The 23183-nt window shown below is 39.3% G+C and overlaps 1 protein-coding gene across 1 annotated transcript in view; it reads left to right on the top strand.

Moving 5' to 3' along the window:
* Positions 1-23183, top strand: part of LOC126297970 (histone-lysine N-methyltransferase trithorax-like) — a 116012-nt gene that overhangs the window by 21032 nt on the left and 71797 nt on the right. Inside the window, exon 3 of the mRNA XM_049989286.1 lies at positions 9765-10007. Coding sequence (XP_049845243.1) covers positions 9765-10007 — 243 coding nt within the window. The remainder of the gene's footprint in view (positions 1-9764; positions 10008-23183) is intronic.

Here is a 23183-nt window from a genome sequence, read left to right as displayed (position 1 = left end):
ACATGTTCCACAAATTACTTCAATTAACATGTTGGTTTTTGTGTACTGAAAAAAGTCTCATGTAATGAAAGGTGCACTGATATTTTTTAAGAGGTCATCACTCGCATTATTCTCAAGCACACTTTTGTGTGTGTGTGTGTGTGTGTGTGTGTGTGTGTGTGTGTGTGTGTGTGTGTGTTGGATGAGGACTCTTTGGATGAAGGCTCAGCATGTCATTTCTATTTGTCTGTCTGCTGCTCAATGACTCTCATTTAATCACATACATATTTTGATTCTGTCCTGCATTGTATGTTTGTACCTGCAGTACCTTGCTACAAACCATTTCATCCCGTTACTGTGTCCTGCCTACAGTTGCAATACTTTGTTCATTGTAAGATTTCTCGAAATTTGTTGTGACGTCATTGGTGTGTCTGTTTCGTTAAATGTACATGATGCCTTCTTGAGTACACTTGGATACAGTTAGTGCAATCTTGTTGTGCTACAGCCACACAGCTCGTTTGTTGCCTTGCTGGCACATTTCTGTATTTACAGACATACTCTGCAAGCCACCAAACAGTGTGTGGTGAAGGGTATCCTGTAGTGTTAAGTCCTTTCCTGTTCCACCCACAGAGAGAGGAAAAAATGACTTTGTCTATGCTTCCCTATGAACCCTAATATCTCATATCTTATCTTTGAGGTCCTTATGTGAAATACAAGTTAGCAGCAGTAGGATCATCAGCAGTCGGCTTTAAATGCTGGTTCTCTAAATTTTCTCGATAGCATTTCTCGAAAAGAACGTCTCCTCTAATTAAGGGTTCTCATTTGAGTTCTCAAAACATCTCTATAATATCTGTATGTTTATTGAACCTACCAGAACACTTAAGCAATACTCAAGAGTAGGTCGCACTAGTGTCCTACATGAGGTCTCCTTCATAGGCGAACCACACTTCCCTAAAATTCTCTCAATAAACTCAAGTTGTCCATTCACCTGCCCTACCACAGTCCTCATAATGCTTGTTCCATTTCATACTGCTTTAGAGCATCGCATTCAGATACTTAAATGCCATGGCCACTATTAATGCTGTGTCTGAGCATTACGGGTTTGTTTTCCTACTTTTCCACATTAACTTATATTTTCTACATTTATGGCCAGCTGTCATTCATTACACCATCTAGAAATTTTGTCCAAGTCATCTTCCTGCAGTCACTTAAATTCAATACATTCCCATTCACCATGGCATCATTAGCAAACAACCACAGGTTGCCCACCCGGTCCACTAGTTCATTCGTGTAGGCAGAAAATAATAGTGGTCCTATCATACTTCCCTGGGGCACTTCTTACAATACCCTTGTCTCTGAACACTGACCATCTACGACAATGTACTGGGTCCTATTACTTATGAAGTCTTTAAGAGCCACTTGAATATCTGAAAACCTATCCTGTGTGCACGTACCTTAGTTAACATTGTGCAGTTGGGCTCTATGTCAAATACTTTAACATGCAGCTGCGCTGAACTCCCCATAGCTGGAATCTGCAGCACACTAGGATTAGGCTATAAGTTGCAGCATTAACGCACTGCTACAGCTGAACAATGAAACATCAAATTCTGTTTATATGTGATTTGTGAACAGGTTAACTTCTAAATTCACTTAGTGTAATTTGAAGAACAATGAAATAATGCACAGTAAAACTCTGTAATATGCTGCACATGAGATCAAGTGGAAAGTGAAAGTTATGAGAGAGTATGAGCAGCAGAAAAGCCTGTTCCAAACCTACAATATTGCAGCTGCATGAGATAGCTCTGATGTAAAAGTATATTGCTGATATATCAAAATTAGACTGTTTACCTGTGTTCCATTTTTCTTCCCAAGCACCGAATACACTCATCACAAAATCTCCAGTAAACTTGAATGTTGTTTCCGAAATCTGCTGTACTGGTAGCAAAGGATAATATTTCCAAGAAATTTGGAAATATTAACCACGATCTGTTCTTCACTGCTTTTTAATGGTTTTCCATTCTTTTTTTCCCCTTACATAATTCAAAGCAACTTCACTAATTTCCACAGCATGTACAAATGATAAGACCACATGAGCTAGAGAGGTAATGACTGTCCAATGAAATTTAAAACAAGAACTACACAAGTTAAACATTTAACATGGTGATTGACCAAAACAGTAAATAATGCAATACTTTAGCTCATGTCGTTGAATACTTCACATTAGAATAAGAACAAAATAACTAATATGTAAGTAGGGAAATTTTCAGTGCCATCACAATATCTGGTGTGGGTAGACTGAGCCTGACCATCAATACAAAGCCATGGAGCATGTTGAGTAGACATTTGTTTACATTAGATTTAAACATAAGATGAGCAAAGTACAGTGATCACAGCCGGTGTTGTTAAAGGGAGGAGTGGGAGTATCACATCAGGGAAGGGTGTTGCAAATCATTAAGCTGGTGTGGAACTTGTAGGTGTGCATGCAGCAGAGAATGAAAGCAGAGGAGGAAGTGGCTTGGAGAGATACTGAGGAGGATGTTTTATGGAATAGTTTTATCAGATTTTGTGAAGGAACAGGAAATGGTAATAGTACTTACCTTCCATAAATATATGTTTAAAACAATATACTTGGATTTGACATACCACATATACCAATTCCTGAAAATGGTGCTAATCACAAATGTTATTTTTATATTTCACACTAGTAAACACAGAGTCTGTGAGCCATTGTACTGTGAATCAGTAGAGTACAGCTTACCAATGTTAGTAACTTTGTCCTATTTCATTTGCATATGGAGTGAGGGAAATTTACTGCCTCAGTACACACTGATCTCTTCTGTCTCTAATGACCTCATTGTTGATGAGTTGTTAAAACCCAGTCATCCTTCTTCTCATATCCTATAGTTGTGGTCCATACATTCAGTACACATGAAACAACAGAATGCACAATTGTATTCTAACACAAGTTCACTAAATTTATCTGACAAGGTTTTGCAACCTCAGTGTTGCTTTTTCCTCCAAAGCTTTTCATTGAAATTAGTGTAGCATCTCTTTTAAGCTTTTGTATAAGGTACACTGGCCTTTTATGGCTCTAGCAAAACGTGATTTCATTCAGTATCTATTACGCAACCTAGTTGATAAAGTCTGGAGCAGTACTGTAGAATTGGTCAGAAATCAGTTATTCTGACAACAGACTTTCAGCTATATCTGGGTGATATGCTCTGAGACAGCTGGGAAAACTACAGGAATATTTTCATGTGGGGAAAAAAATTCCCCAAGAGTTTTTCATTGTTCCTGTTTTCAGTTAAATTTGTATAATTTTGATTGACGAGAATTCATGGTCTAACAAAGAATTTTACTTTAGGCCACTACTGCAGAATTGTACTGCAGCAATGAAACAAATGAGAGAATAACACCAAAATAGAATGAAGTTTCAAAGAAAATGCACCGTTTACAACAACAAAACATGGTTGACACACAGGCATCTGCCGGCAGCAAAGTGTGTCAAAGGCTTTAGAACAAAGACTATGCAATACTTCATAACAACAAACTGCTTTTGGTGAACATGACGTCACAACTGTTTACATTTCTAACAGGTTGTGCGCAAATATTGGGAATGATGGTTTTCAAATTAAATTTCCTGTTACGCAGTATGAATTACGTTACGTGTGAGAATGTGCAATGAATTTCTTAAGTCACAGTGCATTTGACTCTTATTCAAAACTTAGCACTTTGAGTACCAGCCACATAGAAAAACTCCAGACCCTGATGACCAGCCATTTATGCCATTATTAAAATTTTAGTGGTACATTTGTGTTTGATACACTGATCAGCCAGAACAGTATGACCACCTGCCTCATAGCTGGTATGTGCACCTTTGGCACAGGTGACAGCAGTGATGTGTCATGGCATGGAAGCAGTGAGGCCATGGTAGGTCGCTGAGTGGGAGTTGACAGCGCTTCTCCACACATAAGTCACCTGATTCCATACATTCTGGGGAGGGAGCCAGTGAGCCCTAACACCATGTTCAATCAAATCTAGATGTGCTCAATTGGGTTCAGATCTGGTTTGTTGGAGGGCCAGTACATCAATTGGAACTGTCATAAAGAGTTGTATGTAGCCTGCAACCAGTACATGATACTCCTTGGCATCATGGTGCATTGCACGAGCTCCACTGGACCTGTGGATGCCTATATGAATTGTCCCCAGAACATAATGAAGCCGCTGCCAGGTTGTCTACACTCCACAGTATAGGTGTCTAGGAGCAATTCCCCTGGAAGATGGTTCGCAACCTCCCATCAGCATAGTATTTCGAACACCCGACAAGTCGTGCAGTTTTCGAACTGTTCACGACAAGCCTATGGGTCATCACAGTCTGCCCCCAGTCAAACTCGGGTAAATTGGGTGTCTTCCCCATGCTTACTGATATTGCATATAGTATGTGTGTGTCTGACTAGCAGTCATTCCTCACCAGGTGATGCTGCTACTTCCTGGATGGGTTTATATTGATACTAGGTCAATCATCATAATGTTGTGGCTGATCAGTGTATGTGATCACGTGACATGAGCTAGGATTGCCTGAAAAAAGTGCATCATAATATTGATTTCAGTGTTTCAGAAGCTACCATGCAGTATTTGGTGGAATGCATATATATACTTTTGTAATGCAAAAATATACAGTGTACTTGTTGCGGCGCGTCAAAATTTTGGTCGTTTTTTGCTGGGTTTCATTTCCTAAAGTGCGGAGAAGTTTTACGCTGCTGTATAAAGCATTTACCGTTCAAAGGATTGGTAGGTTTTGCAACTCCAAGGGAAAGTATGTTGTCACTTAACATGGAAAATTGTAGTTTCATGCAGGAAAAATTGTATTTAAATTAGGAAATCCAGGATTATTTTTTGTGTTGTCTGCTTGTGTGAAATCAAATTGCGTGAGAGAACAGCCAGCGATGGAACAGGATAACATCACTATTGAGCAGAACGTAACAGCTATAAATGTTGAGTCATAGGGAGCAAATATATATTACAATCATTGCTTAAGTATTGTAGAAAGTATAGGGACAAACATACTAAGAGAAAAATCAGAGCAGTATTTTGAAAACTTAACTTTCTACAATACTGTCTTACCTTAGACACAAAAGTAGTCCAACAAATCGCACTTCAGATTTCAGAAGAGTCGCTCTGTTGTGCATGCCATTTATGCCCTCACTCAACAAATTTTACAAGCATTAAATAACTGAATGCCACCACCTAGTATTTTCTGCAACCTATCTAAAGCATGTGACTGTGTGAATCACAATATTCTCCTAGATATACTGAAGTTTTATGGGATTGATACTTTAGCCAACTGTTTGATTATGTCAGATGTAAGCCAAAGAATGCAGAAAGTTGTACTTAATAATGCAGCCAGTGTGGTTTGGGGACATTATTCAGACTGGGGACAAAGCATATATGGAGTTCTCCAAGTCTCAGTCTTAGGTCCCCTAATGGTCCTCATATATGTAAACATTCTTTTTGCAGATGGCAGTAGTATTGTAATCAGTCCAAGCATACATACAGCAACAGAAGATATGTTAAACAATGTTCTTAAAAGTATCATTGACTGTTTTTCTGGGAATGGTCTTGCCCTCCATTTTGAAAAGGTACTACATATTCAGTTCTGCATAAGCAGGGGAACCATGCTAGTAATAAATGTAACATATGGCAAGGAAATAATAAATAGGGTGAAAACTACAGAATTCTTAGGTGTCAATGTTGATGAGAATTTAAACTGGAAAAAGACACATTTTGGATTTCCTAAAATAACTTGGCTTGGGCATGTTTGAACTTAGAATCATTGTAAATCTTGGGGTGAGACAGATCAGTAAGTTCACATATTTTGTATATTTGGAATAATGAATTATACAAATGTGTGGTGTCTGTTCTTTTGGACATGTTCACAGCTGTGATACATATTATGAAATTGTAGGTGACGGAGGGGTGGAGGGTGGGGGAGAGGAGGGGGGGGGGGGGGCACAGAAAGGAGAGAACATACACAATGCATTTATATAATTTATTCTCCTCAATGGGCAATGAATCCAACACCTTCACTGCGAATGAAATATCACATTTGACCTCCTGTGGGAATCTCAAAGTAGTAAGCAAAGAGGACATAGACAGAGACTGTGGACAGGTGGTGCTGGATGGGAATGTGGGTTTTCTGAGTGATGTACCAAGATACCCCATGTAATTGCGATAAACACTGTGTCCGGGTGGCACAATGGTTAATGCAACTGCCTAATAAGCAGGAGATCTTGGGCACAGATTCCAGTCTGACACACATTTTGGCTCGTCACCACTGAATCCGCATAAAGTCCGAATGCAGCTGACATTCCTTCCCTCTCCTTCCTCTCCCATCCCCCCCCCCCCCCCCTCCCCCCATGAGCTTCAGTTTTCATAAAATAGAATAATGTTTTGTGGTAACTCACCTTTATGAAACTAAAGTGTGCGCTGCTCAAAAATGTGGTGTGACAATAATATGGGGTGCTCACCCATGATGATCTTGCAAATATTTTTTAAGGAATTGGACATACAGACTGCTGCTTTAGTTGTATATTTATTCCCTCATGAAGTCTGTTGTAAATAATCTACCACAGTTGAAAGAAAATTAAAATTTGAAAATAAACCCAAAAAGTATCTCCTCAACAACTCCTCTTGTTTTGTAGAATTATTTCTGTAATTGTATGTGTACAAGTTGGTGGGTCGGAATAATCAACTCCAGTCTTCATATTTGATATTAGTACTAACAATAATTTAAAAAAAGACGTATAAATGTTCAATTTGTAGCAATATTTACAAATTAATTTGCAATGTGAATGTAATATGACTCATTCCACATCGTTATGATTTATCAAGCAAATGGTCCATGGAACATGAAACTAACTTGCACACGGTTTACTTACAGATGCACTCCACTTTCCCAGGAGCCCTTCAACAAATCTAAATATTATGTTTGCCTTCCAGTTTTTTGAAACATATTTCTTAGGCGTGTGCCATTCATATGACTTGTTGAAATGATTCAGAATTGAGGAGAAAAGGATTTTTAATGTATCTACTACACCCCTTTAGTGGTATTACAAATGAGTAAAATAAGAATGAACTCTTGACATTTAGCTGTACATATTATAACAGTCCTGGCGAAGTGTGGCTCAAGAACCATTTTCCTCCAGCGAGCAGCAGCTGCCCCCCACCCTCGCCGCCCGAGCACTATTTGTGCTGTAACACCAGCAACCCAACACAACCATGCCCACCAATTGCAGAGATGAACATAAGTCATTGGGGATCATGAACCCTACTTACTCTCCATACAAAAGTGTCACAAGATTTAAGCTATTAAAACATAAATTTTAAACAATGTAAGTTTACACTGAAATCCAGTAATATCTGCAAACATATGAGAAATAGTGCATTTCTTTCTGTGCAGCTGTAGGTTCAGAAAATTTCACCGATTTGCAAAATTTGTTAGAAATGTGAATTCTGATTTTTAAAAAATGAATCCTTATGTTTATTTTAAAATTCTGTAGCATCCAATTTCACATTTAAAAACTTGAAACATTCTGTTCTAAGTGGGGTGGGGTGGGGGGAGGGGGCATTTGCTCAACCAATGAATTTCGGAATGGAGTAGTACATTTCTATATTCTACATCAACTTCTTCCAAAAATTGTGTAAATTTTCAAGAGATGGTGATTGATTTCCTCCACCTATTACTTTTGCTTTACATTGCCTTCTTTGTGGACAGCACTCTGAGGCTTTTCTCAATTTGTGCTTCTTGGTGAACAGTAAAATAAAAAGTTAAACAATTTGTTCTATTTCTTTTGAGTGAGGAAGCAATGTTCGCTGCACACTGTAGCTATTGTGCCACTGGTACAAATTGCAGAGTATTTTCTAAAACTGCCAGTTTTGTGATCACTCCTTTTAACTGCACTAAAAATATCCAAACATGATATTCTGGAACCAAAGTGAATACCTCTTCATCTTAAAAAAAAAGTTGTCCAATATTAGGCAAATAAAAGTAGAAAACCAAGATAGGTTTGATCAGCACTCTCTTCTGCATACCAAAAATAATACTGAAAGTTTGCAGTTAAATTGTTTAATATGTTTTAATGTTATCATCCATATAAAGAATTTTATTTTTTAGTGATATGTGTCAAAGCATCATAGTGACAGAACATTTTTTCCATTTCTTTTGTACATTCTCTCAAGAGTATGCCACCACTGTAGCAATTGTGATTGTCTGAAAATTTGAAGCATACCATACAAGATACAGCTAAACTCTTTTCTTAAGGATTTACTGGTTCAGACAACTCCTGTATTTGTTTTTTTAACTTGTTCACTAAAGCTCATCATTTATAATGTGAGTAATACCCATGTGTTGCTTCATGTAGTGAAAAGAAATGTTTTGACTTGAGAATTTTTTTACGTATTAAACGTTTAAGATGTTTCATCCAAATTGTGTGCAAAAAAATACTTACTCTACTCCTCACAGAAAAGACTATTTTCAGTATTCTTCCTTTAGACATTCTCAAGAACTGCAGTAGAGATATTGAGAGGTAGTGCTATATTAAGAAACGAGAGTGGAGCAAGTGGACCATTGAGTCAGTTACGCCTGTTCATAGTCCAAGAATGAGTGAATATGCAGGAGCTGAGAGCCTTTGCTTTGAGTAAATAATCAAAGGGATGCTGCCTCCCTTGATCACTTACAGACAAGCGAACTGTAGTCTGCAGAGAAGCTGTGATGGCACCATGCAATTAGAGTTTGAGGGGGAAGCACTTGGTAGAGGGGAAAGTGTCGCAAGACATGCTTCGCCATAATTGTATTATATTCTAGACAAGAGAGAAATTTTTCAACACATATGAAAAATAAACACAGGTTTACACCAAAACAGGAGGAGCATTTGTTATAAATTCAAATTCTACGACACAAATTAAGAGCAATGTGACTGAAAGTGACATTTCAGTGAGCTTTCTGGTTGTGTTATGATGGCCATTAAATATTAAGAATGTGGGTAGTTTCATGTAAACACTAAAAAACTGGTGGCAATTAGGGATGGTGTTGTTGCTATGCCAGTAATAGTTGAAGGTAAGATATTTAGATGCTGCACTGAGTGCGGTAACACAGTGGTTATCACACTGTGGACTCTCAAAATTATTGTGTGGTCTGTGATTTAGGTTTACCAGGATTTCCCTAAATTACTCGGTTCTTTTGAAAGGGTATAGCTGGTTTACTTTGCTATCCCACCTTGATCCAACCTTGTGCTCCTTCTCTAATGACCTCGACACTAATGGGATGTTAAACACTTATCTTTCTTTCTTTCTTACTTACTTACTTACTTTAGTTACCACAATCAGATCAGAATCTAGATGTAGGTACAAAAGTACAAATTGTTATTCCCTAAACTCACACATTTATTGTGTTAATGACCAGCAGTACGGAAATATTTTTTTGCTTTGCCAACCGAATTTCAGCAGTAATAGTGTGTTGACTTAATAAATGTGCAACAAAGTTTATCTGTTATGTTTCAGAGTTTATTTACTGTGCATCACACAGGATACTTATGATATACTTTTTCTAGTTTAGCTTGCATTATTAGGTTAGCGGCATCTTCAGCTTCTCAAACAGTGTACTGTGATACTTCATCTGACTCTTACTGGCTTAATATTTTGAATTTTGATATTAGTTTTTAATTTACATATCTTATGTCTGAATGTATAATTTGCATATTTATTCATATTTCCTCCCTCTTAACCAGCTTATTCACTGTGCCTCATGTTGCGAGCCATACCACAGATTCTGCCTGGAAGACGGCCTTCGTGATCCAAACATAAAAGCGTTTGGTAGCACCTCACTGTCAAACTGGGTGTGTCAACGCTGCACGGTGTGTTCTGTGTGTGGTAATGGGAAAGGACAGCAGCTCAGCTGTCAGTGTTGTCATCGCACTTACCATACAGATTGCCTGAGTGGTCGACGACTCCACAGTGCCAATAGGCCATGGGTAAGTAGTATTGTATATATATACAAACAAAACTTGCTGGTACAAATGAATATTAAACTTTAGGACCTTACACACTTCTGTTTAGCATTTGCCAGTAAATTTAGACTGTGCAAGTTAAAGGCGAGTTGGTAGTGGTGGTGGTGGAGGAAAAATGTGAGAAGGAACTGTAAAGTGAAACTCAGAAACTTAAAAAAAAACATTTAATTTGTCTGGATAAAATAAACACTGGTTAGATAACTAGTAGGATGTGTATTTCAGGCAAGTTAAAACCTCAATTTGGAAGAAAATGAAACTTTTTATTGTCTTGAGGTTGAAGCACTTCTGTCTATGTTTGCTTACAAACAAATTTGGTGTTGGAAGGGGTTCTCCATGAGGTAAACATTTTTTTCTTCTATTACCAAAGCAGCAGCATCAGTGAGCTCTTATTCTCTTTCTTGTTACCACGTTTTGTGGTTTTCTTGGTTTTTTTATGTTTTACATTATGGTTTTCCTTCCACAGTCTCTCATTTTTTTCTGGGTTTCCCTGTTGCCTTCATTGTGAAAAACTGCACTATTTAACTTTCACTGTCACTGTTTACAGACTGTGGACCCCCTCCAAAAACGAATTTGTATTGTCATTTTATGGTAAATATAGAAGGTTTTAGGTAAAAGCACACAACGAGCAAGTAATGGCATTGACAAGTGAATTTAGAGGTAATTTACAAGACATAGAAACTGTATCAAGGAAGAACTTTAGGAGAAATGTACAAAAAAATACTTGAGATAGTGATTATTTCTGAATATTGACAAATAGTTATTCCATTGAAACACACATTATTTGAGGTACAAGATAAGTTCACTGGCCAGGATTTTAAAATTGTTGGTTTACACATAAGATACTCTCTTTGATGTTAATAGTGATTTTCAGCCATTTGGAACTGGAACCATTCACACTATTTCTTTGTTGATAGGCAGAGACTAAGGAGGAGTTTGTACAACCATTATGAATTATAATTACTTTACTTTGAGCTCTTATTTTTGGAAGTGACAACAACTGAGGAACCAGTGCATTATGCAAAACATTTAATGCACTATGGGTTCTACACGTGTTCCTGTGCACACACATTTTCCCATAACCCAATCCACTTGTGCTGTGCTTAGCCATAGTGAGTGGCAGGGCACTGCCAAATTGGGCATCAAAACAGACTATGAATGTGGGACTGTACACCTGAACACTTCCATCAGCAGTATAGGTATTCTCAGAAACTATAAGATTAGCTGGGCCAACCCATTTACCTATTGTGCTACTACAGCATCATTGATGGGAGGGTTCTCGTAGTTATTAGGAACATCATTCTTAGCAGAAATGGATGAAAGAGGACTACCTACCTACTAATTGTTTTAGCTTTGGCATCTTGTAGACAGCTGTGCTTCCATTGAGAGTGTGATAGCTGTTATTTTAAGGTATCTTGATCTTCATAACAGAATTACACACTTTCAGAATTTTTATTATTTTTAGATGTGAGCTTTATATATGTGACCATATCTTCTTTCTCATTGTCTCTAGATATAAATGCCTGCACATACACTACAGTGATTCTTCTAAAAAAAATCAAGGAAAGAGAAATCAATTACTAGAAAGAGCTTTTTGCACATACCTTTGTGAGACAAAAGACCTGCTGTAGGCATGCTGAAACAAAGACTTACGCAGGTACCGACTGCCAACTACTGACTGATGGTCAGTTGTATATATCAAAACATGGACTTCTTGAATGTTCTAGAAGCTGTATTGTCCAAATTAATGATTATAGTGACATTCGGCTTGGCTATTATTAACAATTTTATGTTAACTTATGTTTCTTCTCTCTTGCAAAAATCAAAAGTATAAAATAATTGTAAAAGTTATTTTATAAAATTGTAAAATAGAAACTTTGGGTTTACAAAATATGTGGCACATTTAAATGGCAGTATTTAACTGCACAGCACAATTTAAAGATCTCCTTTTTATATCACATCACAGTGCGTAAGCGTGAAGCTTGGCTGAAAGGTGCCTATGGCCTTCCTCTGTAATGGTGCAAAACGTGGCGCTCTGTGACGTCACCTTCAGGCTCATTGACAGTTCTAACCGCATGGTGTTGACAAATGTGAGAAAAGAAGGCCAGAACTCAGAAGTTCATGTAAGGTGTAAGTTGGGTTAATGATCCTCTTGCCCACATTTCACACTTTCTTTTGACGCTTCTGCAATGAAGGTTAGAAGTGCAATTCCTAGTGTTTAAAACATGTCATTTTCATATGAGTGGCCGAGGAAAGCATTTCACACACACCACCGCTCAGAATTGACCTGAAAAGGCTTCAGGGGATGGTATAAAAGGTGTCTAAGAAACCATCTCTTCCTCTGGGACATTGATTCCCACATGTTTTACAGTCAAAAATTACAGTTTGCAGTGTGATGAGCAACAGGACAATGTTTTTGACAACGTTTTGTACTGCTGACACCTCCTGGATGGTTCAACACTTCTTTGCTTTGGAGTGTCATGAGACCATTCATTCCTGTCTGACAAAATGTGAATGTCATCCAAAGCAGCAAAGGATGTTTATACTTTTTCAGTCCTCATGTTTCACACATTTCTATGGCATGATCATGGGGGGGGGACACGGACATTGTTATATGTTTGAATAAAATGGCAGGTTGTCCCTCTACACTCCCCACCTTCAGTTTGGCGACAGCCTCAGTGCCTGTGGTATAGGCAACTCTTTTTGACACAATTATATCTCAAATGTGGCCAGCAAATGCCAGTGCAGTGATGTAGTGCAACTCACCTATTTGGTTTTGATGGACAAGGAAATCATTTTCATCGCAAAGAAAGATACACATTCCTATTTCAATGATTTATTTATTGGTTACAATGAATATTCAGAAACAGGTGATACCAACTCTGGTAGTAATAACAGCTTGGCATCGGCGACAACCACTGTGGGTCACAGAATTGATGCAGTCATGGGGGATGTTGGTCCAGATGTTTTGTAAGGCATTGGTCAATTTCCCACCTTTTCCTGGTTGGAGATGCATGTGCCTTAGCTTTCATTTCATGTATTCCCACACACTTTCAATTGGATTTAAGTCGGGGTGGATGGCCACTCCCCAACCTGAATGACATATGGCTCCTCTGTCTCATCCCGCTAGCGCTCTACACTCAGTGCTGGAGGTGGCTCAGCAAAAAGGGCATTTTCTCGTTAAGTCTGGTGCCTCCGCAAACTGTGATAGGTCTGCCATGAATTGCAGTGTGTTGGGAAATGACATTCGACTGATTTCTTGCTTCCTCATCATGATTGCCAAACATCGGTCCTGCAGTCATGACCTTCTGTGGAGAAATGTGACTCACCCATGTCTCCATAACACATTTCTGTAAAACACAATAAACATTTGTGTTCTTTGTGTTGAAGTGAGCCAGAGTGTAAGCAACACTTTTAACATTTTTTTATTCCCAGATTTCATGCAATGCACTGAAAAGAATGATTTTTGTCAATCAAAGCAAAATAGCTTGGTTGCACACTTCTCTGCACTAGCATTTGCTGGCTGCATACGAATTGTTATGTTTGTGGAAAGTGTTAGCTATACTGCTAGTCATTTGGTATCACTAAATGGCCTCTCACCACACAGGTACATGTTAAATGTGATCAGTGGTACACATGTAGCACGAAGGCTGTTGCCGAACTGGGGGATTATAGGGGGACCGTTTGCCATTTTATTCAACCATATAACAATGTCAGAGCCCCCGTCCCCCAAGTCTGTGATCATGCTACATGCCACAGGAACGTGAGGGCTGAAAAACAATAAACATCCTTTGCTGCTCCAGATCACATTCAAATTTTGTCAAATTATTTTGAATGGTCTGTAATGGTTCTTTCTACCCAGTACACCAGGGCCGGCCAGAAATTCTGCACACATGGGGAGCTGCTGCACATGTGCGACTTCCTGGCCACAGTGTGTACACTTACCATATGTGTAAACAGGGAAACAGAACTATAACCGCTAATTCAGTATGTGTGTCTAAACACGGATGTCACTGGTTCACTTTTCCCACTAGCTGGGATACACTGTACCTAGTGCTCTCTCATGCTCCTTTCGCAGTGTGCAAAGCTGTTGTGGGAAGGTACTGTGTTATTCCATCACCCTGTCAACATACGACATGGTTAAAATAAAAAGTGCAGAAATATGCTGGATTTGTTTTATGCCCATGTTAGGTACCTGAATACCCTTCATTTCAACGATATCACATATTCGGCTCAGTAATTAAAGAATAATTTTTAGGCATATAAGTATACCTTGAACAACTGGTTTAATACCAATTTTTTCTGATAACAATGTTCGCCTCTGTAATATGGAACAGGATGAGACACAATTAGTAAATAAAAGTTTTAAATTAGACAAAAGAAAAAAGTCCAAAATGTGTATATCATTGGTGATGAGAAACTATAAAGTTAATACAATGAAATTTTCACTCTACAGCGGAGTGTGCGCTGATATGAAACTTCCTGGCAGATTAAAACTGTGTGCCGCACTGAGACTCAAACTTGGGACCTTGGCTTTGGCGGGCAAGTGCTCTACCAACTGAGCTACTCGAGCATGACTCACACCCCGTCCTCACAGCTTTAATTCTGCCTGTACCTTGTCTCCTACCTTCCAAACTTTACAGAAGCTCTTCTGCGAACCTTGCAGAACTAGCACTCCTGAAAGAAAGGATATTGCGGAGACATGGCTTAGCCACAGCCTGGGGGATGTTTCTAGAATGAAATTTTCACTCTACAGTGGAGTGTGCGCTGATATGAAACTTCCTGGCAGATTAAAACTGTGTGCCGGACCGAGACTCAAACTCAGGACCTTTGCCTTTTGCGGGTAAGTGCTCTACCAATTGAGCTACCCAAGCACGAATGATGCCCCGTCCTCACAGCTTTAATTCTGCCTGTACCTTGTCTCCTACCTTCCAAACTTTACAGAAGCTCTTCTGCGAACCTTGCAGAACTAGCACTCCTGAAAGAAAGGATATTGCGGAGACATGGCTTAGCCACAGCCTGGGGGATGTTTCTAGAATGAAATTTTCACTCTACAGTGGAGTGTGCGCTGATATGAAACTTCCTGGCAGATTAAAACTGTGTGCCGGACCGAGACTCAAACTCAGGACCTTTGCCTTTTGCGGGCAAGTGCTCTACCAATTGAGCTACCCAAGCACGAATGATGCCCCGTCCTCACAGCTTTAATTCTGCCTGTACCTTGTCTCCTACCTTCCAAACTTTACAGAAGCTCTTCTGCGAACCTTGCAGAACTAGCACTCCTGAAAGAAAGGATATTGCGGAGACATGGCTTAGCCACAGCCTGGGGGATGTTTCTAGAATGAAATTTTCACTCTACAGTGGAGTGTGCGCTGATATGAAACTTCCTGGCAGATTAAAACTGTGTGCCGGACCGAGACTCAAACTCAGGACCTTTGCCTTTTGCGGGCAAGTGCTCTACCAATTGAGCTACCCAAGCACGAATGATGCCCCGTCCTCACAGCTTTACTTCTGCCAGTACCTTGTCTCTGCTGTAGAGTGAAAATTTCATTCTAGAAACATCACCCTGGCTGTGGCTAAGCCACGTCTCCGCAATATCCTTTTTTTTCCCCATTAGTTCTAATTCTGCTAGGTTTGCAGAAGAGCTTCTGTAAATTTTGGAAGGTAGGAGACGAGGTACTGGCAGAAGTAAAGCCGTGAGGACGGGGCATGGGTTGTGCTTGGATAGCTCAGTTGGTAGAGCACTTGCCTGCAAAAGGCAAAGGTTCCGAGTTCAAGTTTCGGTCCGGCACACAGTTCTAATCTGCTAGGAAGTTTTATAAAAGTTAATATCAAGCACAAAAGCACAATACAATGATAAATTCAAGGAGTCACGAAGATTTTTGTCAGTAATACTCGATCTAAACTTTTATTTATTTATTTTCATTACATAGAAAAGTCTTTCACACATGCATAGGTCGAAACCAGACATGGACATAACCCTCATGGCTTCATGAGACGGGCATGGGAATTCTTGCTGTGGAAAGTTTTCATAGCATTCTTTTGTACTTTGTATTGCAAAGAACTTGTCCTTCAGCCGTGTATTGCACTGCAGGTCGATCATTTCCATCTGTAGATGATTCGGAGCACCTTCAACTGATGCTGATAATGGCTGCGCAAAGCAACAAATGGTAGGAGACACACTTGTAACGTCTACAAATTGTGCTTAAAATAGCTTCTTAACTTTTATAATTATTGACACACATTCTTGAAATGCAGCTCTTTCATGTACCAAATCAAGGGTAGGGAAACTTTAAGTGTTTTCAGACAATAGTTGGATCTCCCAAAGAGCAAGCTGCCTATGAAAAGTGTTTACTTGTTCCAAAATGTCAGAAATTAAAATTATTTTCACTTGCAAACTGACGCCCAGGCTGTTCATGCGAGATGTAATGTCCGTGAGAAGTGTGATGTCTGATATCCAGCAAGGATCTTCCAATTTTGCTTCACTCTTTCCTGTCTCGTGTAAGAAATGTACTAGACCAAACATAAATAAAAAAATCTTTCCAGCATTTCACTTAGACTGACCCAGTGTCCTTTGTTCTAGTAAAGTATGTCACTGTACTCCTCTTCTAATTCCTCCAAGAACTGGCGAAACTGGCAATGTATAAGCCCACATGTTTTCAGATAGGTTATAGTGCATGTAATAATTTGCGTGATGTTTTCTAACATTACTGATTTTGCACAAAACGGCTCTCGATGTAGAATGCAGTGAATTCCATACAACATCTCGTTTGTGTGCATTCTACCTTTTTGCATATCAGGTCTATGAGCCCTCTATGATGGCATCACATTGCTGGTGCTCCATTCATGATCACTGATAATAACAGATTCCAATGCGTACTGACACCATTGATCACTTGGTTGACAGCGGCTAGGAAGTCCACATCTGTCGTAGGCACTTTGAAAGGCAGTAACAAGGGGACCTTTTGGTCTTGGAAATTCAGTTCGGGATGAGACTTCACAGGTTGGTAGTGCACCTCAGGGGTATCCACTCATAGCAGTCTTAAAGCATGCTTTCAAGAAAAATTTTTTTAAAAAAGAAAGGTGGTGGGGAGAAAGGGGGGGGGGGGGTGGAGTGGATTGAAAGTTTTAGGCGTAGCTCATACCCACCTCATATATGGTAAGAAGTAGCATTCTAGCATATGGATAAAATAGCCATGCTAGAAAGGCATACGAACAATCCGGGTGTGATCCTACCTACCTGCTGATACAATTCAGTTTATTTTTTAATTGTTTTAAAAATTATAACAACTTTTAAATGAAGTTAATGACCTAAAGTGTTATCAAATAAATCATAAATAATTTTATTTATCTTATGAAATGACTGTCACAGCTACTTAAAATGTGAATTACAATTATCAATATTTTCTTTTTGAAAAGTTAAATAATTTCAAATGCATTTTTAATGGAGGTAAATTAATTACTACTGTCACAAAATTCTGGGTGACGTTTCAGTCATATAAAATGTTTTACAGTGGCATGGTCATATGTCAATTTTGTATTTTATGTCCAAGCACCAGAATGATAATTGGCAGAAAAACAGTGAAAACAAAAAATATTTTCGCATTTTGCACAATTTATGAAGGACGATTGTTTACAGGAACAATGTTTTTTTTAAAGGTCTGTTGAAAAACATACTTTGTTGACATTCATCAGAAACATTCATAAGAAACCCTGGAAGCATACCAGTCATATCGGATCATTTCCCTTAAAATTGACAGTGTCAGCTGATGATGGACGGACTATTGATAGTATTTTTAAACAGTCTTCACGAGAGTTTGTCAGTTTATGTCTCTACTATTATCGATACAATAAGGGCAATTTTGTATATGCTTCATCAATTTTTTTTATTGTCTATAAAAATAGACATCAATGGCTGAATAAGTGGAGTACCTATCGGAGGAGTCACTTTAATTGTAAATGTTGATTATTTCTCATCATCCTGAAGAATTTCATCGTATAATTCAGCCTTTGCTTGTCCACCCCAAGAGTCAATAATTAACAGAAACTGTTCTTGACCCACATAAAGACTTCAAACACTAGTTGAGGAAGTCAGTATACCTCTCTGTTGTTAGCTTTCCAGATGCGGAAGACATTATTACAACATTTTTATAATTTCTTTTCCTGTTTTTTTTTTTTTTTTTTTAACTTGGGGGCCAAAGTTACCAGATGCCTCTTGTGAACTCACACACACACACACACACACACACACACACACACACACACACACACACACACACTTTAGGTAGGATTAGGTAGGATATTTTCAGACAGATTGAGAGCATATAGAGCAGTGTATCTATGTATTCATGCCATGTCTTTTGATGAAAATAGTTTGTACACAGACTAATACTGACATCTGGAAAGAAAGAACAACCAAAATCGAAGAATTTTGTTAGAGAATCATAAAAACAGAGAGAGCAAAATCCTGTCTGGTTAGTGTTGATAAAAAAATCTTTATTGAAATCCGGTATCAGTTTTAACATCTGGGTTCGAAAAGCATGTGCCGCAGCCAAAGTCTCTTCGATCATCGCTGTGTTGTCTTTTCTTGAAACAAATCTTGTCACTTTTTGCTGACAAATTCCATATTTATTTTTGAATATATGAACCCAGCTGTCAGAAGCTTTAAATAAAAAATCTGTAAACTGTTGTGCTGCTACTAAAGACCGATGTTGTAAATTTCGTGTAAACATTTACTGATAATTGTCTTTGGCTTCAACAAAAAATGATGGTATGTCCAGGAACTGATTGCTGCACACTTATCAAATTGATAGCCCCACTGTTTTATGTCTTCTTCCCATTGGGATAAATATTCTTTCTTTCTTAACTGGCTGCATCTTTTTTTTGTAATATTTGTAGTTTGCGCCTGGGCTGTGGCTTTGTGAGGATCTACTTCTCTTTCCTTCTTTTCTTCTGTTTTGTATTCATCGGATAACTTGTGGACTTCATGCTTTTCAAATGGTTCATATTCACAGTTTTCATTTTTGTGAGCAAGTTCATCAGCAGTCACAAGCATTTTTTCAGCCAACATGTCCATAGTATGTCTATAAATTTCTTCACTCATCAACATTGCTTCACGAGAAATTTTCGTTCAAGATTCTGATGCAGTCAAATTATTTGCAGCAAGCAAGCTTTTGTAATAAATAACTACATCTTTTATCATCACTTCACTGTAAAGTCAGGAATGAAGTGGTAATGTAGCAGGTAAGGTCCACTGCTTGATTAGTTCAGTGCAAGCCTTAACATTTCCTGACTGTCTGCCTGTTTCTATATACAATAGGGCAACAGCTGTACTTTGCTTTTCCATGAATACACTGGTTCCTCGAATTTACAATGAATATTTATAACCTTTCCACAGCTTACAATATCACCAAATTTTATTATAATGTTATAATGACAGTACTAAACACTTTTAATTTACCTCGATTAAAAATGCAATTGAAATGATTCAACCTTTTAAAAAGAAAGTATTGACGAGTGTGATCCACACTTTAAGTAGCTACTGACAGCCTTTTCATAAACAAAATAAAATTATTTGTGATGTAATTGGTAATACTATAGGTCATTAACTTTATGTAAAAGTTGTTATAATTTGTAAAACAATTAAGGAAACAAAGTAAAATCGAGCCGCCAGGTAGGATCGAACCCAGATTGGTCATATGACATTCTAGCACACTACTGACCAAGCTATTTCACCTGTATGCTGGAATGCTACTTCTGACCAGATATGAGATGCATATGGAACTATAAAACTTGGGAGCCCTTTTTCTCAGAATTTTCTAAATAGTGTGCTTTCAGTCTTCTATGAGTGGGCACACTTGAGGTGTGCCACCAACTTGCAAAGTCTCATCCCAAACTGAATTTCCAAGACTGGAAGGTCCCCTGATAAGTCCATACATCCTCTGTTACATGTAGAGCGTTATACACATCTGATACGTATATTACTACCAGAGCTGTATTTGTAAGATCTGTTGCTTCATCAAGTGCAACTAATGAAGCAACAAAGCCCCTAGTGAGCCATAACACTTACGGCCCGTGTCACTGTTTCGAAAAACCAATTTCTTAAAACCTGATGATGTTTGTGGACACACAAGTTCTGCAGCATCAAGGAGACAGACTTTTACAAACTCCCCTTTTGAAAACAGTTTCCCAGATCTTGCAATTTTTAATGCAATTTTGAGACTTGCTTGCAATGCAGATGTTACTGTGATTGTCATTCTGGGTAATTGAAAACAGTACGTTGTATAGTAAATACACTGAAGAGCCAAAGAAACTGGTACACCTGCCTAATATCGTGTAGGGCCCCTGCGAACATGCAAAAGTGCTGCAGCACGATGTGGCATGGACTTGAGTAATGTCTGAAGTAGTGCTGGAGGGGATTGACACCATGATACCTGCAGGGCTGTCCATAAATTTGTAAGAGCATGAGAGAGTGGAGATCTCTTCTGAACAGCATGTTGCAAGGCATCCCAGACATGCTCAATAATGTTCATGCCTGACTGACAATTGGGGTCCATGGATCCGTGAGGTTGCCTCCATACCCTTAAACATCCATCCACTTGATACACTTTGAAATGAGACTCGTCCAACAGGTCAACGTGTTTCCAGTCATCAACAGACCAATGTTGATTTTGACGAGCCCAGATGAGGCGTAAAACTTTATCATGCAGTCATCAAGGTTATATGAGTGGACCATCGGCTTTGAAAGCTCGTAACGATGATGTTTCGATGAATGGTTCGCTTCCTGATGCTTGAAGATGGCCCAGAATTGAAATCTGCAGCAATTTGCAGAATGGTTGCATTTCTGTAGCGTTGAACAATTATCTTCAGTTGTTGTTGAACCCATTCTTGCAGGATTTTTTTCCGGCCCCAGTGATATTGGAGATTTGATGTTTTGCCAGACTGCTGATATTTACGGTACATTCATGAAATGGTTGTCTGCGAAAATCCCCACTTCATCGCTACCTCGGAGATGGTGTGTCCCATCGCTCGTGCACCAACTATAACACCATGTTCAAACTCACTTAAATCTTGATAAAGTACTATTGTAGCAGCAGTAACCAATCTAACAATTTTGCTATACACTTGTTATATATAGTCATTGCCGCCCACAGCGCTGTATTCTACCTGTTTATATATCTCTGCATTTGAATACGAATGCTTATACCAGTTGCTTGGGCTCTTCAGTATAGTTTACTAATTACATTTTTTACCTTCCTTTCATTAACACAATATCACAAATGCCATTTTTCGATAAGTTAATAACATTTTAATTAATCAACATAAAATGAAAATATTTTATTTTTCGATACATGTCATGTGAAGAAACATTCCACATGGGAAAAATATATTAAAAAAAGATGTTGTGACGTACCAAACAGGAAACCCCTGGTAGATAGACACAATAAAAAACACGCAAACACACACACACAAATGTCAAGCTTTCGCAACCCACGGTTGCTTCATCAGAAAAGAGGGAAGGAGAGAGAAAGACAAAAGAATGTGGGTTTTAAGGGAGAGGGTAAGGAATCATTTCAATCCCGGGAGCGGAAAGACTTACCTTAGGGGGAAAAAGGGATAGGTATACACTTGCACACACGCACACACATCTATCCGCACATATACAGACACAAGCAGACATATGTAAAGGCAAAGAGTTTGGGCAGAGATGTCAGTTGAGGCTAAAGTACAGAGGCAAAGGTGTTGCTGAGTGTCAAATGATGAACGAGGGGCGGCAAGTTGAAATTAGCGGAGGTTGAGGCCAGGTGGGTAACGGGAGGAGAGGATATATTGAAGGGCAAGTTCCCATCTCTGGAGTTCTGATAGGTTGGTGTTAGTGGGAAGTATCCAGATAACCTGGACGGTGTAACACTGTGCCAAGATGTGCTGGCCGTGCACCGAGGCATGTTTAGCCACAGGGTGATCCTCATTACCAACAAACACTGTCCGCCTGTGACTGTTCATGCAAATGGACAGTTTGTTGCTAGTCGTTCCCACATAGAAGGCTTCACATTGCAGGCGGGTCAGATGGTAAATCACATGGGTGCTTTCACAGGTGGCTCTGCCATTGATCGTGTACACCTTCCAGGTTACAGGCCTGGAGTAGATCGTGGTGGGAGGGTGCATGGGACAGGTTTTACACCGGGGGTGGTTACAATGGTAGGAGCCAGAGGGTAGGGAAGGTGGTTTAGGGATTTCATAGGGATAAACCAAGAGGTTATGAAGGCAAGGTGGACGGCAGAAAGACACTCTTGGTGGAATGGGGAGGATTTCATGATGGATCTCATTTCGGGGCAGGATTTGCTGAAGTTGTATCTTTGCTGGAGAGCCACATTCAGAGTCTGATCCAGTCCCGGAAAGTATCCTGTCATAAGTGGGGCACTTTTGGGGTTTTTCTGTGGGAGGTTCTCGGTTTGAGGGGATGAGGAAGTGACTCTGGTTATTTGCTTCTGTACCAAGGGATTCGGGACTGGAGCCATGAAGACCTAAGCTGTAGGGAAGGGACCATATGATATGGAATGGGCGGCAGCTGTCATAATGGAGGTACTGTTGCTTGTTGGTGGGTTTGATGTGGACGGATGTGTGAAGCTGGCCATTGGACAGATGGAGGTCAATGTCAAGGAAAGTGGCATGGGATTTGGAGTAGGACCAGGTGAAACTGATGGAACCAAAGGTGTTGAGGTTGGATAGGAAATTCTGGAGTTCTTCTTCACTTTGAGTCCAAATCATGAAGATGTCATCAATAAATCTGTACCAAACTTTGGGTTGGCAGGCCTGGGTAACCAAGAAGGCTTCCGCTAAGTGACCCATAAATAGGTTGACGTATGAGGGGGCCATCCTGGTACCCATGGCTGTTCCCTTTAATTGTTAGTATGTCTGGCGTTCAAAAGTGAAGAAGTTGTGAGCTAGGATGAAGCTGGCCATGGTAATGAGGAAAGAGATTTTAGGTAGGGTGGCAGGTGATCAGCGTGAAAGGAAGTGCTCCATCGCAGTGAGGCCCTGGACGTGTGGTATATTTATGTATAGGGAAGTGGCATCAGTGGTTACAAGGATGGTTTCCGGGGGTAACAGATTGGGTAAGGATTCCAGGCATTTGAGAAAGTGGTT

The sequence above is a fragment of the Schistocerca gregaria genome, chromosome X (assembly GCF_023897955.1).
Source record: "Schistocerca gregaria isolate iqSchGreg1 chromosome X, iqSchGreg1.2, whole genome shotgun sequence".
NCBI lineage: Eukaryota > Metazoa > Arthropoda > Insecta > Orthoptera > Acrididae > Schistocerca > Schistocerca gregaria.
The sequence above is the reverse complement of the archived record's forward strand: the minus strand, read 5'-3'. Positions and strand labels throughout refer to the sequence as shown.